Genomic DNA, 12668 nt, shown 5'->3' on the forward strand with positions numbered 1-12668 from the left:
ACACCTGTAATTCCAGCACTTTGGAAGGCCAAGGTAGGAAGATCACTGAGACCAGGAATTCCAGTCCAGCATGGGCAACATAGTGAGACTCCTGTCTAAAAAGAAAATTGTTTTAATTAGCTGGATGTGGTGGCACATGCCTGTAGTCCTAGCCACTCAGAGGCTAAGGTGGGAGGATCGCTTGATCCCAGGAGTTCAAGGTTGCAATGCCACTGAACTCCAGCCTGGGCAATAGAGCGAGACCCCCCCGCCCCGCCTCTCTAAATAAATAAATAATAAAAGCAAATGCAAGACCTCAGCAAGAAAAAAAGTGAAAGTGAGGTGAGTTAGCCAGAGAGTGAGAACAGACCTGTTGAAGAAGCTCAGCTGTGACGAGGAGAGGTACTCAGCAGGTAGCACCTCTCTTCTCAGAGGTTCCCGGAGGCCAGTGAGAGGAGGAAGGGAGTGTCTTAGTGTTTTGAGGGCCTAGGTCAAGAGCACACAACCTGGGCAACATAGGGAGGTCCCGTCTCTACAAAAAATAAAATTAGCTGAGAGTGGTGGTGCACATCTGTAGTTCCAGCCACTCTGGAGGCTGAGGCAGGAGGATCACTTGAGCCCAGGAGGTCGAGGTTGCAGTGAGCTATGATCGCGCCACTGCACTCCAGTCAGGTAACAGAGCAAGACCCTGTCTCAAAAACAAAAGAAAAGAAAAGAGAGAAGTTTGTAATTTTCTTTGGGATAAAGCCAGTAAGCTAACACGGATGGTCACCCATTAACCAGGTAAAGTTAAGATAAACTATATGTCACTGGCTGGGCGCAGTGGCTCACGCCTGTAATCCCAGCACTTTGGGAGGCCAAGGCCGGTGGATCACTTGAGGTCAGGAGTTCAAGACCAGCCCGGCCAACATGGTGAAACCCTGCCTCTACTAAAAATACAAAATTTAGCTGGGCATGGTGGCGCAAGCCTATAATCCCGGCTACTTGGGAGGCTGGGGCAGAAGTGTTGCTTGAACCCGGGAGGTGGAGGTTGCAGTGAGCCGAGGTTGTGCCACCGCACTGCAGCCTAGGTGACAGAGCAAGACTTGTCTCAAAAAAAGAAAAAAGATAAACTATATGTGACAAGTGGTGTCGTCAAGTCCTCTTACTTGAGGACTGGTTATTGTTTATCTTGAAAGCATGTATGTAATGGGTTGTATGCACTTGGCTATACAAAAAAGTGAGATTTCCTTCCGTCTCTGCAAGCTCTTAGCAGATCGCCTGTCATGCACATCACATTCTGGTTGAATGTTTATTCGATAATAAAATTGTTTTCTTTCTCTACTACCTGGAGGGAGAAAATTTCTGAGTTGGGAGAGCTGGGGTTTTAAGAGTTCTCAAGCTTGAGCCTGCTTGAGGGAAAAGTGTGCCCTCCCAGCTCAACAGTGCTCTTTCCCACACACACCTTTCTCTTCCTTCACCTGCATGAGTTTCGGACCATGCCAGTCTGGCCCTAACTCCCTCAACTGCCAGCCTGGGCTAGCACCCGACCTACAGTCCCGTAGGCAACCTGCCCCTTTAAGAGCACCCCCGCCCCCTGCAGCTCCTCCCTCAGGCCTGGTGGCCGGATTTTCCAGTTGGAGCCCAGCCCTTTAAAGTCATCGCTCCTTCTTTCTGGCCGGATATGTGCTGAGACCCAGGGGCCTACGTGCTGTGCCGGGAGTAGGCAGAAGCAGGCTGTGACAGGTGCATGTGGGTATGGACCCCACAGGAGGGCTCAGGAGGGACAAGGAGCTGGGACAGGGTGGATCCCGAGAGAAAGCAAAGCCACTCGGGAGTGGGCAAGAGATGCTGTTAAGCAGCTGCTGTGTGCCCGACCCTGTGCCAGGCCCTTCCTGTACCTTCCCTTCCTGTGCCTTTTTTTCTTTTTCTTTTTCTTTCTTTCTTTCTTTTTTTTTTTTTTTTGAAACAGCATCTCACTCTGTTGCCCAAGCTGGAGTGCAGTGGCACAATCTCAGCTCACTGCAGCCTCAACCTCCTGGGCTCAAGGGATCCTCCTATCTCAGCATCCCAAGCAGCTGGGACTATGGGTGTGCCACCACTCGGGGCTAGTTTTTCAAATATTTGGAGATAGAGTCTCCCTATGGTGCCCAGGCTGGTTGCAAACTCCTGGGCTCAAGAGATCCTCCTGCCTCCGCCTCCCAAAGTGCTGGGATTACAGGTGTGAGCCACTGCGCCCAGCCTGCCCCTACCTTCTGAGAGAGGTATTCTTATTCCCATTTTTCAGATCAGGAAACGGAGCTCAGTGCAGCCCACTGAATTACTCGGGGCCCTGAAGCTAACACAGGGCAGAGGCAGGATCTGAACTCAGGTCAGTGGGACTCCAAAGCCTTGATAATCTCTCCTCCGCATCCCCTGTCCCACAGGGGCCTGCCTTCTTTACAAACTTCATTTTTCCTTTGTTTTCCTGTATGCAGTATAGTATGGGGAAAGAAATGGGTATTTCCTAGGCTGGGCGCAGTGGCTCACGCCTGTAATCCCAACACTTTGGGAGGCCGAGATGGGCGGATCACCAGAGGTCAGGAGTTCAAGACCAGCCTGACCAACACGGAGAAACCCCATCTCTCTAAAAAATACAAAAATTAGCCAGGCATGGTGGTGCATGCGTGTAATCCCAGCTACTCGGGAGGCTGAGGCAGGAGAATCTCTTGAACCTGGGAGGCAGAAGTTTCGGTGAGCCAAGATCTCACCATTGCACTCCAGCCTGGGCAACAAGAGCGAAACTCCATCTCAAAAAAAAAGAAATGGGTAATTCCTGCATGTCCCATATCTGGGTTCCGTTCTCCTCCGAGGAGCTGCTTGGAGATGCTGCTGTGGCCACTTCTGCTGCTTCTGCTGCTGCTGCTGCCAACATTGGCCCTGCTCAGGCAGCGGCAGTCCCAGGATGCCAAGCTGTCTTGGCTTGCTGGCCTCCAGCACCAAGTGGCATGGGGGGCCCTGGGCTGGGCAGCCACCTGGCAGCGGCGGAAGCTGGAGCAGAGCACGCTCCGCATGCACCAGAGCCAGCAGCAGGCCCTGAGGTGGTGTCTACAGGGAGCCCAGCGTCCCCACTGTCCCCTGAGGGGGAGCACAGGTGTGTTTCCCAGGGTCTGGGGAGGTGACCCCAAGAGAAAGAAACCCCACAGGACCGTCAGATTCCAGAGCCTAATGGCCCCCTTGCCTCCTCCACTGCCAACAGAGTGCCCTGACCCAGATGCCCATGACTGGCTCTCTTGTCCAAGATGAATTTCCCATGCTGGGTCCTTATATCCCCTCTACCCCAGGCCTAGTCTCGGCTCCTCCCTCAAGGGTCTCACCAGTCTTGCCTGAAACTCTTGGGAAACTGTGGCTTCCTAAGGCATTTCTGTTGTCATTGGGGCTACAGACATAAGCACCTTCCGGAATCATCTCCCTTTGACCAAGGCCAGCCAGACCCAGGAGGAAGAGAGCGGAGAGCAGCTACTGCCCCTAACCTCACACCAGGACCTGGGGGAGGCCTCTCTGCAGGTAACTAGGATCCCCAGAGCCCAGTCCCACCCGCCAAACCCTCCTATCATGGTGGGAAAGAACCCTCAAATTGGGGGCTCCGGGTCTGGCCCTGACACCAGGCTGGCACGCTCTCTTTCCTCCTCAGGCCACCTTGCTGGGTCTGGTAGCCCTAAACAAGGCCTACCCAGAAGTGCTGGCTCAGGGCGGTGCTGCCTGTCTGACCCTCACATCCCCTTGGCCCCGATCCCTGCCTTGGCCTGGGAAGGCCCTGGGCCGGGTTAGCACCCCTGGAACCAAGGACCCTAGGGTCCTCCTGCTGGAGGCACTGAGGTCCCCAGGGCTGAGGGCACTGGAGGCTGGGACCGCAGTCGAACTCCTGGATATCTTCTTGGGCCTGGAGGCTGACGGTGAAGAGCTGGCAGGGGCGATAGCTGCCGGGAACCCTGGAGCGCCTCTCCCCGAGCGGGCAGCTGAGCTGCGGGAGGCCCTAGAGCAGGGACCCCGAGGACTGGCTCTTCGGCTGTGGCCAAAGCTGCAGGTGGTGGTGACTCTGGATGCGGGAGGCCAGGCTGAGGCTGTCGGTGCCCTCGGGGCCTTGTGGTGCCAAGGACTAGCCTTCTTCTCTCCTGCTTATGCGGCCTCTGGAGGTCAGTGGGATTCAAGGGCAGTGAGGTGGGGGCAAAGGTCAGAGGTCACATAGCAAGCAGCCATGCATTGAGTCCTACATAATCATCTCATTTAATTGTCCCCAACATGCTGTATGCTGGGGTCAGCAGCCTCCTTTTACAAGTGAAGAAACACAGGCTCATATAGGTTAAGAGTCTTGCGGCTGGGTGCAGTGGCTCACGCATGTGATCCCAGAATTTTGGGAGGCCGAGGCAGACAGATCACTTGAGGTAAGGACTTCCAGACCAGCCTGGCCAACATGGGAAACCTGTCTCTACTAAAAATACAAAAACTAGTGGGGCATAGTGGCACATGCCTGTAATCATAGCTACCTGGGACGCTGAGGTGGGAGGATTGCTTGAACCTGGGAGGAGGAGGTTGTAGTGAGCCGAGATTACACCATTGCAGTACAGCCTACAGCCTAGGCGACAAAGCAAGACCCTGTTTCAAAAAAAAAGCCAGGCGCAGTGGCTCACACATGTAATCCCACTACTTTGGGAGGCCAAGGCAGGTAGATCACTTGAGATCAGGAGTTCGAGACCAGCCTGGCCAACATGGTGAAACCCCATATCTACTAAAAATACAAAAATTAGCTGGGTGTGGTGGCACATGCCTGTAATCCCAGCTACTCTGGAGGCTCAGGGAGGAGAATCACTTGAATCCAAGAATCACTGAATCACTGAGCTGAGGTCACACCACCACTGCACTCCAGCCTGGGTGACAGAGCGGGACTCTGTCTCAAAAAAAAAAGAAGAAAAAAAGAGTCTTACACAAATTTATGTGGCACCAGGATTCACTCCCAGGTCTGCCACCTCCTCTTTCCAGTGAGGGCCTAAGAGGCAGCCCGCTAAGCCTGGGGTAGCCAGGAAGGACGGGGTGGAAGGGCAGCAGGAGGAGCAGGTGCTCAGAGGATTGGGCCTGGGGTCCAGGAGGGGCTATTGCCTGGCAGAAAGCAATGGCACCAGCAGACGCTGAGGAGGCTGCTTGGCTTCCACAGGGGTGCTCGGCCTAAACCTGCAGCCACAGCAGCCCCACGGGCTCTACCTTCTGCCCCCTGGGCCCCTCTTTATCGAGCTGCTCCCAGTCAAGGAAGGCACCCAGGAGGGCACCCAGGAGGAAGCTGCCTCCACCCTCCTTTTGGCCGAGGCCCAGCAGGGCGAGGAGTATGAGCTGGTGCTGACCGACCGTGCCAACCTTACCAGGTGATCACCTGCACAGCCCCTGCTACCTCGGGCCCTCTGGGTTGCTTGGTGCCTGGAGCATGAGCTCAGGAGCCCTCAGACCCGACCTCACTCCCACTCGCACCCCATCAGGTGCCGCCTGGGTGATGTGGTGCAAGTGGTTGGTGCCTACAATCAATGTCCAGTCGTCAGGTTCATCTGCAGGTAGGTGACTCTGGGGAGCGGAACGGCCATCCTTGTGTCCTGGGCTCCACCGCCACTCCCTGCCTCCTCTTCAGGCTGAGCCAGACCCTGAGTGTGCGAGGGGAAGATATTGGTGAGGACCTGTTCTCTGAGGCCCTGGGCCGGGCAGTGGGGCAGTGGCCGGGGGCCAAGCTGCTGGACCATGGCTGTGTGGAGAGCAGCATTCTGGGTGAGCTTCCCTGCCGGCTCCTGCCTACCATTCTTGGGCTGGCTACCCTTCAACTCCAAAGCTTTGATAGTCTCTCCTCTGCATCACCTGTCCCAGAGGGGCCTGCCTTCTTCCCAAACTTCATTTTTCCTTGGTTTTCCTGTATGCAGCAAAGTGTGGGGGAAGAAATGGGTAATTCTGCATGGGAGTGGACCCCAGCCCAGCCATTCCCCCACTTCCCCTGCTAGGAAAGAGATAAGAGTCAGCTTCCTTTGCCACTCCTACAAAAGTGCTTCCCCGCATCTAACTCTCATCCATCCTGCTGCAGTTTCTACCCATTTTCTTTCCTGCCGTGTCTCCTATTTAGGATCAAGCTCTAGGTCCCTCTCTATTTACCCCACTCCCCAACAAGAAACTTTTTTCCCTGTGAACCTCAGAGTGGGGAAGAACAGGTGTGAGCAGAGGGCACTGGACTTGGCAGCTGCCCATTCACTGGAAGCATGTGTGCACATGGGGTCTGTTCACAGATTCCGCTGTGGGCTCTGCTCCCCACTACGAGGTGTTTGTGGAGCTGAGGGGGCTGAGGAATCTGTCGGAGGAAAATCGAGACAAGGTAAAGGAGACAAGGCCAGGGTCTGCCTGTAGGCCCCTTCACTCTCACACTCCCGGGGTGCCATGGAGATCAGGTTTGATGGGGAGGGGAGGGGCAGGGGAGAAGAAGCTCCCTGGGGTTCTGGAGGGGAGGAGTGACTCCCACAGACACACACCTGTCCACCCAGAACTTCTAAACACGTGTAGCCTGGGCACAGCCACGCACGCCTCGTGTGCGCCCTCACAATCACACACCAGCTCACTCAAGCCGTTCTGTTCCCAGCTGGACCACTGCCTTCAGGAAGCTTCTCCCCGCTACAAGTCCCTGCGGTTCTGGGGCAGCGTGGGCCCTGCTAGAGTCCACCTGGTGGGGCAGGGGGCCTTCCGAGCACTCCGGGCAGCCCTTGCTGCCTGCCCCTCCTCCCTGTTCCCTCCTGCGATGCCCCGGGTCCTTCGGGACAGGCACCTGGCCCAGTGTCTGCAGCAGAGGGTGGTGTCCTGAGTCAAGGCCTGCCCCACCGGCCAGCTCCTCCCTCTGAGACCTCTCTGGATGGGGAGTCCTTGGCCGGGGTCTGTGACTCTGTGTCACCTGTCATTTGCCCATGAAAGCCGCTGGGCCTTAGGGAGGCCTTGGCCCAGTTGACCAGTTCTGAGGCATGGGCCTCCAGGGTTAGCAGACACCAGCAGCACCTGCCCGTGTCCCCGGGTCCTGGCATGGAGGACACTGCTAGAGTTCCCATGGATGCCGATAGTTTCCTGTGTCACAGCCCGACGGGCTTCTCTGGCAGCCACAGCCGTGTGCTCAGTCCATGCACTGGGCAGGCTGGAAGTGTTGGGGTGTTAATGTCCCCAGGAGCAACCCTGAGTCAATAAAGAGCAGGACCTCAGTTTCATTGTCCTTGAGCGGGACAATTCTGAAGCGTATTCTACATAAACTCTCAGAGGATGCCCAGCAGGATGGAGTCCCTACTGCCCGAAGCAGTAACCCACTCATTCATGTACTTCCTTTGGGGCTCCTCCCCTGCCTCCCTTCCCCACTCCCTCTTTGGGCTTCCTGGGATGCTCCCAAATAAACCTCTCGAAGCCAGATTCTTGCCTCAGGGTCTGCTTTGGGGAAACTGGGGAGTGGACCCTGGCTCCAGGTCTGGTCCGGGCCTGGCTAGGCCCTGACTGTGCGTGCACACAGGAGCCTTTGGGGACACCTAGCACCTCCTAGGCCAGCACCCACAAGCCACTTCTGCGGCGGGAACGAGAGAACGATTGCTTCACACCGTAAGGCATTGTAGCAGGAAGCAGCCCCAGAGACCATCTGGGTTAACTGTTCTATACCAATGAGGAAACGCAGCCTCCACAGATTTGTAGAGGCTAAAATAAAAGAAAGAAAGAAATTGGGCTTGATTTTGTCTTCCTTTCCTCCCCCTGCCTGGGCTGAGTTTTTAAGGTTTTCCATCTTGGAGGCTGCGGGGAGGGGCAGACCAAGACCCTCCAGCTCCTCCTGAGTAGAGCCCGCACTGGTTCCAGATGCCTCTGAATGGCTTGTCCATTCCATGTCCCCATAACCAGGCTCTTGCTGCAAGCCTCCCAGCCCCCGCCTCAGCCTGTCACTCCATCCTAAAATCCTCCCATGGGCCGGCCAGGTGCAGTGGCTCACGCCTGTAATCCCAGCACTTTGGGAGGCTGAGGCAGGTGGATCACAAGGTCAAGAGTTCAAGACCAGCCTGGCCAAGTGGTGAAAATCGTTTCTACTAAAAATACAAAAATTAGTCAGGCCTGGTGGCACATGCCTGTAATCCCAGCTACTCGGGAGCCTGAGGCAGAGAATCACTTGAACTCGGAAGGGGGAGGTTGCAACGAGATGAGATGGCACCACTGCACTTCAGCCTGGGTGACAGAGTGAGACACTGTCTCAAAAATGAACAAAAATCCTCCCCTGAAGCTGGGCACACTGGCATGGGCCTGTAGTGGCAAGAGGCTGAGGTGGAAGGATGGCTCATGCCCAGGAGTTCAAGACCAGCCTGGGCAACACAGCGAGACAGTCCCCGGAAAAAAAAAAAAATCCTCCCATAGTGGCTTCCATCACCCACAGGATTAAGATCAATTAGCTTGGCCTATAAGACCCTTTGACCTTGGCCCCCACCTACTTGTCCAGCTCCCTCTCTCCCCTTGCTTGAAAGAAGTCCTGGACTAAAGACCACACCTCACCTCTCAGCCCTTAGGTTGCTAAGCATTAACTCCAGGCATTTGCTCAAGTTGTCCCCTCTACGGAATGCCCTCCTTCCTGCTGCCCCTGATATGACCCTAGTTTTCATGCAGCGTCTTTGAGGACACCTACCAGGCCCACTCCAGGCAGGGTGACTGGCTCAACTTTGCCTGTGTGGGCAGCAGTCCTCTCCTTCAATGAACTATCATTATGCCTGAACTGCCTCCCACCTGCACTTATAAGCTCCTTGGAGACTGGGCCAGGTCCTGTGCACAGCTGCTCCCATGCCCAGTGCCTGGTGTGGCACACAGTAGGAGCTCAATAAAGAGGTTGTAGACCAGGCGCAGTGGCTCAGGCCTGTAATCCCAGCACTTTGGGAGGCTGAGATGGGTGGATCACCTGAGGTCAGGAGTTCGAGACCAGCCTGGCTAACATGGTGAAATCTAGTCTCTACTAAAAATACAAAAAACTAGCCGGGCATGGTGGCTCTCGCCTGTAATTCCAACTACTTGGGAGGCTGAGGCAGGAGAATTGCTTGAACCCGGGAGGCAGAGGTTGCAGTGAGCTGAAATGGTGCCATTGCACTCCAGCTTGGGGAAAAGGAGTGAAACTCTGACTAAAAAATAAAAATAAAAAAAAAAAGAGGTTGTGAATAAGAGACGGCCAGGCCTGGAGATGCCATGTGTCCATCCTGCAGGGTAGCTCAGTCCCTGTTGATGGTGGAGTGAGACCATATCCCTCCCCTCCAGGCAGCCTGAGCCGGGGAAAAAGCTGGGGAGGTAGAAGCTTTCTGCCAGCTTCTGGTAGAAACTGAGTTTGGTTAGGCACAGTAGCTCACACCTATAATCCCAGCACTTTGGGAGGCCGAAGGGAGAGGATGGCTTGAGCCAGGGGTTTGAGACCAGTCTAGGAGACTCAGTCTCTACAAACAAATTTAAAAATTAGCCAGGCATGGTGGCACACATCTGTGGTCCCAGGTACTTGGGTGGCTGAGGTGGGAGCTTTGCTTGAGCCCTGGTAATGGATGCTGCAGTGAGCTATGATTGTCCCACTGCACTGCAGGCTGAGGGACAGAGTGTAGCCCTGTCAAGAAAGAAAATAAAGAGAGAAAGAAGGAGAGAGTGAGAGAGAGAAAGAAGAAATGCAAGAAGGAAGGAAGGGAGGGAGGGAAGGAAGGGAAAAAAGAGGCTGGGTGTGGTGGCTTACGTCTGTAATCCCAACACTTTGGGAGACTGAGGTGGATGGATCACTTGAGGTCAGGAGTTTGAGACCAGCCTGGCCAACATGGTGAAACCCCGCCTCTACTAAAAACACAAAAGTTAGCTGGTCATGGTGGCACGTGCCTGTAATTCTAGCTACTAGAATGCTGAGGCAGGAGAATCACTTGAACCTAAGGCGGAGATTGCAGTGAGCTGAGATGATCATACCGTTGCACTCCAGCCTGAGCAACAAGAGTAAAACTTAGACACACACACACACACACACACACACACACACACACACACACCCCAAGAAAATAAAGAGAAACTAAACCAGGCTTGGTTTTGGCTTCCTTACCTTCCACTGCCTAGGCTGGGTTTTCAAAGTTCTCCATCTCACAGGCTAGTGGAAGGGGCAGAAGGGCAGAAGAAAGCTAGCAGGAGGGGGGCAGCTAAGGAACATTTTCATGAAGGAAGAAGGCCCTGGAGCCTGACAGTCCCCAAGGGCAGGGACAACAAGCAGGGGAGGGAGAGGGCTGTTGCTGGCTGCTCCACCCCCGACACACATAATGTGGGGTCTTGCAATGGCCTCTTCTCCCGCCCCTAATTAGCAGCTGCCTTCCCCCCACATTGTCCCAGGCCAGCGCCTCTTTTGTGCTCCCAGATTCCTGGGTGCAAGGTGGCCTCATTAGTGCCTGGAGACCGCCCCATCTCCAGGGAGCAGGCAGACAGACAAGGGGGTGACCGGGGCCACAGTGATCCAACCCTGGCCTCCAAACGCACAGCGGCCATTCCTTGGGCCCAGCCTGGAGACGGCCCCCCTGCAGGAGGCTAATCTTAGACTTGCCTTTGTCTGGTCTGGGTGTGGACGCAAGTGCCTGTCTCTTCCCTGCCACCTCAGAGCACTATAAACCCCAGACCCCGGGGAGTGGGTCACAATTGACCGCCTCAAGGTTCCCGGCTATTTGAACCACCGCGGACAACTCCGTTCTTGGCTACCCAACCCTGAGCGCCAGACACCATGAACCTTCCTTCCACAAAGGTAAAGGTCTGGGGACAGAGAGGACTCATGATACCAGAGAGGCCATCAGAGCGCCTGCTCAGAGGGCTGGAAGAAAGGCCGAAGGTGCCTCCATGCTTGGTTTTTTCCTGGGTGTGCTCTGAGGCAGGAGCACCTGGCTTGGCTAACCCTGGGTTGGGTGCTGCTTTCCGAAGAGCCTGTGCTTGCTGAGCTCTTCCTATGTGTCAGGTGCTCCGTTTGCACCTGTCATCTCTTTTCGTCCTCCCGACAGCGCTGCAGAATAGGAATTATTTCTAGTATATCCAGTTTACAGGTAAGGAAGCTGTGCCCCCTAAAAGGGCAGGAAACTGGTTCAAAGCCATGGAGTTCAGTAATTCCGGCAAAGGAGCAGGCAGACAAGAGAGCATTCTGGAGTCCTGCTAGGTCCTCATTTCCACGTTTCCCTGCTGGAGAGGAGGTGGGGAAGGGGGGCTCAGTAAGGCCCCTGTTTTTCCTACGTTTACAACTTCTGCTGCAGACAGGCCTGTTTTTAGGTGGAGTGGTAAGTGTCCTAGTGGGAGCACAGTGGACTAAGTTTCCAGAGGAGAGGGGGATTCACTCTGCCCAGGGGTCTCAAAAGGCTTCCTGGGGCCGGGCGCGGTGGCTCACGCCTATAATCCCAGCACTTTGGGAGGCCGAAGCGGGTGGATCACCTGAGATCAGGAGTTTGAGACCAGCCTGGCCAACATGGTGAAACGCCGTCTCTAAAATTAATAATAATAATAGTAATAATAATAATAATAAAAGGCTTCCTGGAGGAGATTCTCTGCTGGGTCTTGAGCGAGTAGCTGGTAAAGTAGGCTGATACGAGCGAGGGCACAGAGCTAGGAAAACTAAGTGACGGTCAGAGAGGAGCGCAGGCCAGGAGGGGGCGCGAAGCCAGCGGGGCGGGTCCTGGGCGTGCGAGCTGGTGGCGGGCACCATGGGAAGACCCCTAGCGCCCTGTCTCCGCCTCCCTAGGTCTCCTGGGCCGCCGTGTCGCTACTGCTGCTACTGCTGCTGCCGACCGCGCTGCTGTCGCCCGGGGTGGCTGCACAGCCCCTGCTCGACTGCTGTCGTCAAAAGACGTGCTCCTGCCGCCTCTACGAGCTGCTGCACGGCGCGGGCAATCACGCGGCCGGCATCCTCACGCTGGGCAAGCGGCGCTCCGGGCCCCCGGACCTCCAGGGCCGGCTGCAGCGCCTCCTGCAGGCCAGCGGCAACCACGCCACGGGCATCCTGACCATGGGCCGCCGCGCAGGCGCAGAGCCAGCGCCGCGCCCCTGCCCCGGGCGCCGCTGTCCCGCCGCGGCCGCCGTATCCGTCGCGCCCGGGGCACAGTCCGGGCCCTGAGTCGTTCTTCGGGCTCTGTCCTGGCCCAGGCCTCTGCCCTCTGCCCATCCAGCGTCAGCCCCCAGAAAAACGGCAATAAAGACGAGTCTCCGTGCGTGTGGCTGGTCTCTGTTCCTGTGCGGTCGCGTCCTGCCCTTTTGAGGCGGCAGTGCGTCTTGCGAAGGCGGGAGGGCCTGGGAGCCTGGCTCTGGGGCACCAGCCTTAGCTTTTGCGTAGCTGAATTGGAAACATTGTTGGTTGGGGAGCTCCCAGTGCTAGGCCCTGGAGCACAGAGAGAACCGCACACTTGCATGCTCGGATCGGGACATGCGGGACTCCCACGATGCTCTGCTAGGCATTCTGTAGCGGGAACTTTACCCAGAGACGCTGAAGGGGAAGGAGAGAAAGAAAGATTGCACAGGTCGGGAACAGTGCTCATGCCTGTAATCTCAGCGCTTTAAGAGGCCAAAGCAGGAGGATCGCTTGAAGCAAGGAGTTCGAGACGAGCCTAGGCAATATAGTGAGTGAGACATCTCTCCAAAAAGCTTTTTTTAATTAGCCAGGCATGGTGGCACTCGCCTAT

General features: G+C 55.8%; 2 protein-coding genes across 2 annotated transcripts; both read left to right on the top strand.

The window, feature by feature from the left end:
• Window positions 1–1608: 1608 nt before the first annotated feature.
• Window positions 1609–7404, top strand: GHDC (GH3 domain containing). The gene is made up of 9 exons (XM_064369206.1): window positions 1609–1704; window positions 2246–3091; window positions 3383–3504; window positions 3632–4133; window positions 5150–5354; window positions 5466–5537; window positions 5612–5745; window positions 6252–6337; window positions 6599–7404. Exons 2-9 carry the CDS (start codon window positions 2824–2826, stop codon window positions 6815–6817), a joined length of 1608 nt encoding a protein of 535 aa, XP_064225276.1. The 5' UTR covers window positions 1609–1704; window positions 2246–2823; the 3' UTR covers window positions 6818–7404.
• Window positions 7405–10648: 3244 nt separating this feature from the next.
• On the top strand, window positions 10649–12197 carry HCRT (hypocretin neuropeptide precursor). Its single transcript, XM_021673651.2, has 2 exons — window positions 10649–10756; window positions 11735–12197. Exons 1-2 carry the CDS (start codon window positions 10736–10738, stop codon window positions 12104–12106), a joined length of 393 nt encoding a protein of 130 aa, XP_021529326.1. The 5' UTR covers window positions 10649–10735; the 3' UTR covers window positions 12107–12197.
• Window positions 12198–12668: the final 471 nt, after the last annotated feature.

Source organism: Aotus nancymaae, unplaced genomic scaffold (assembly GCF_030222135.1).
Source record: "Aotus nancymaae isolate 86718 unplaced genomic scaffold, 86718_ANA_hifiasm-v0.15.2.pri h1tg000089l, whole genome shotgun sequence".
Taxonomy (NCBI): Eukaryota; Metazoa; Chordata; class Mammalia; order Primates; family Aotidae; genus Aotus; species Aotus nancymaae.

What these genes read in the sequence shown, in the direction of transcription:
- GHDC (XM_064369206.1), top strand. Translation starts at nt 2,824, where the DNA reads ATGCTGCTGTGGCCACTTCTGCTGCTTCTGCTGCTGCTGCTGCCAACA. An exon ending in TGTGGAGAGCAGCATTCTGG is followed by an intron (nt 5,746 to 6,251) that starts GTGAGCTTCCCT and finishes GTCTGTTCACAG; the next exon opens with ATTCCGCTGTGGGCTCTGCT. An exon ending in CGGAGGAAAATCGAGACAAG is followed by an intron (nt 6,338 to 6,598) that starts GTAAAGGAGACA and finishes TTCTGTTCCCAG; the next exon opens with CTGGACCACTGCCTTCAGGA.
- HCRT (XM_021673651.2), top strand. Translation starts at nt 10,736, where the DNA reads ATGAACCTTCCTTCCACAAAG. An exon ending in TGAACCTTCCTTCCACAAAG is followed by an intron (nt 10,757 to 11,734) that starts GTAAAGGTCTGG and finishes CCGCCTCCCTAG; the next exon opens with GTCTCCTGGGCCGCCGTGTC.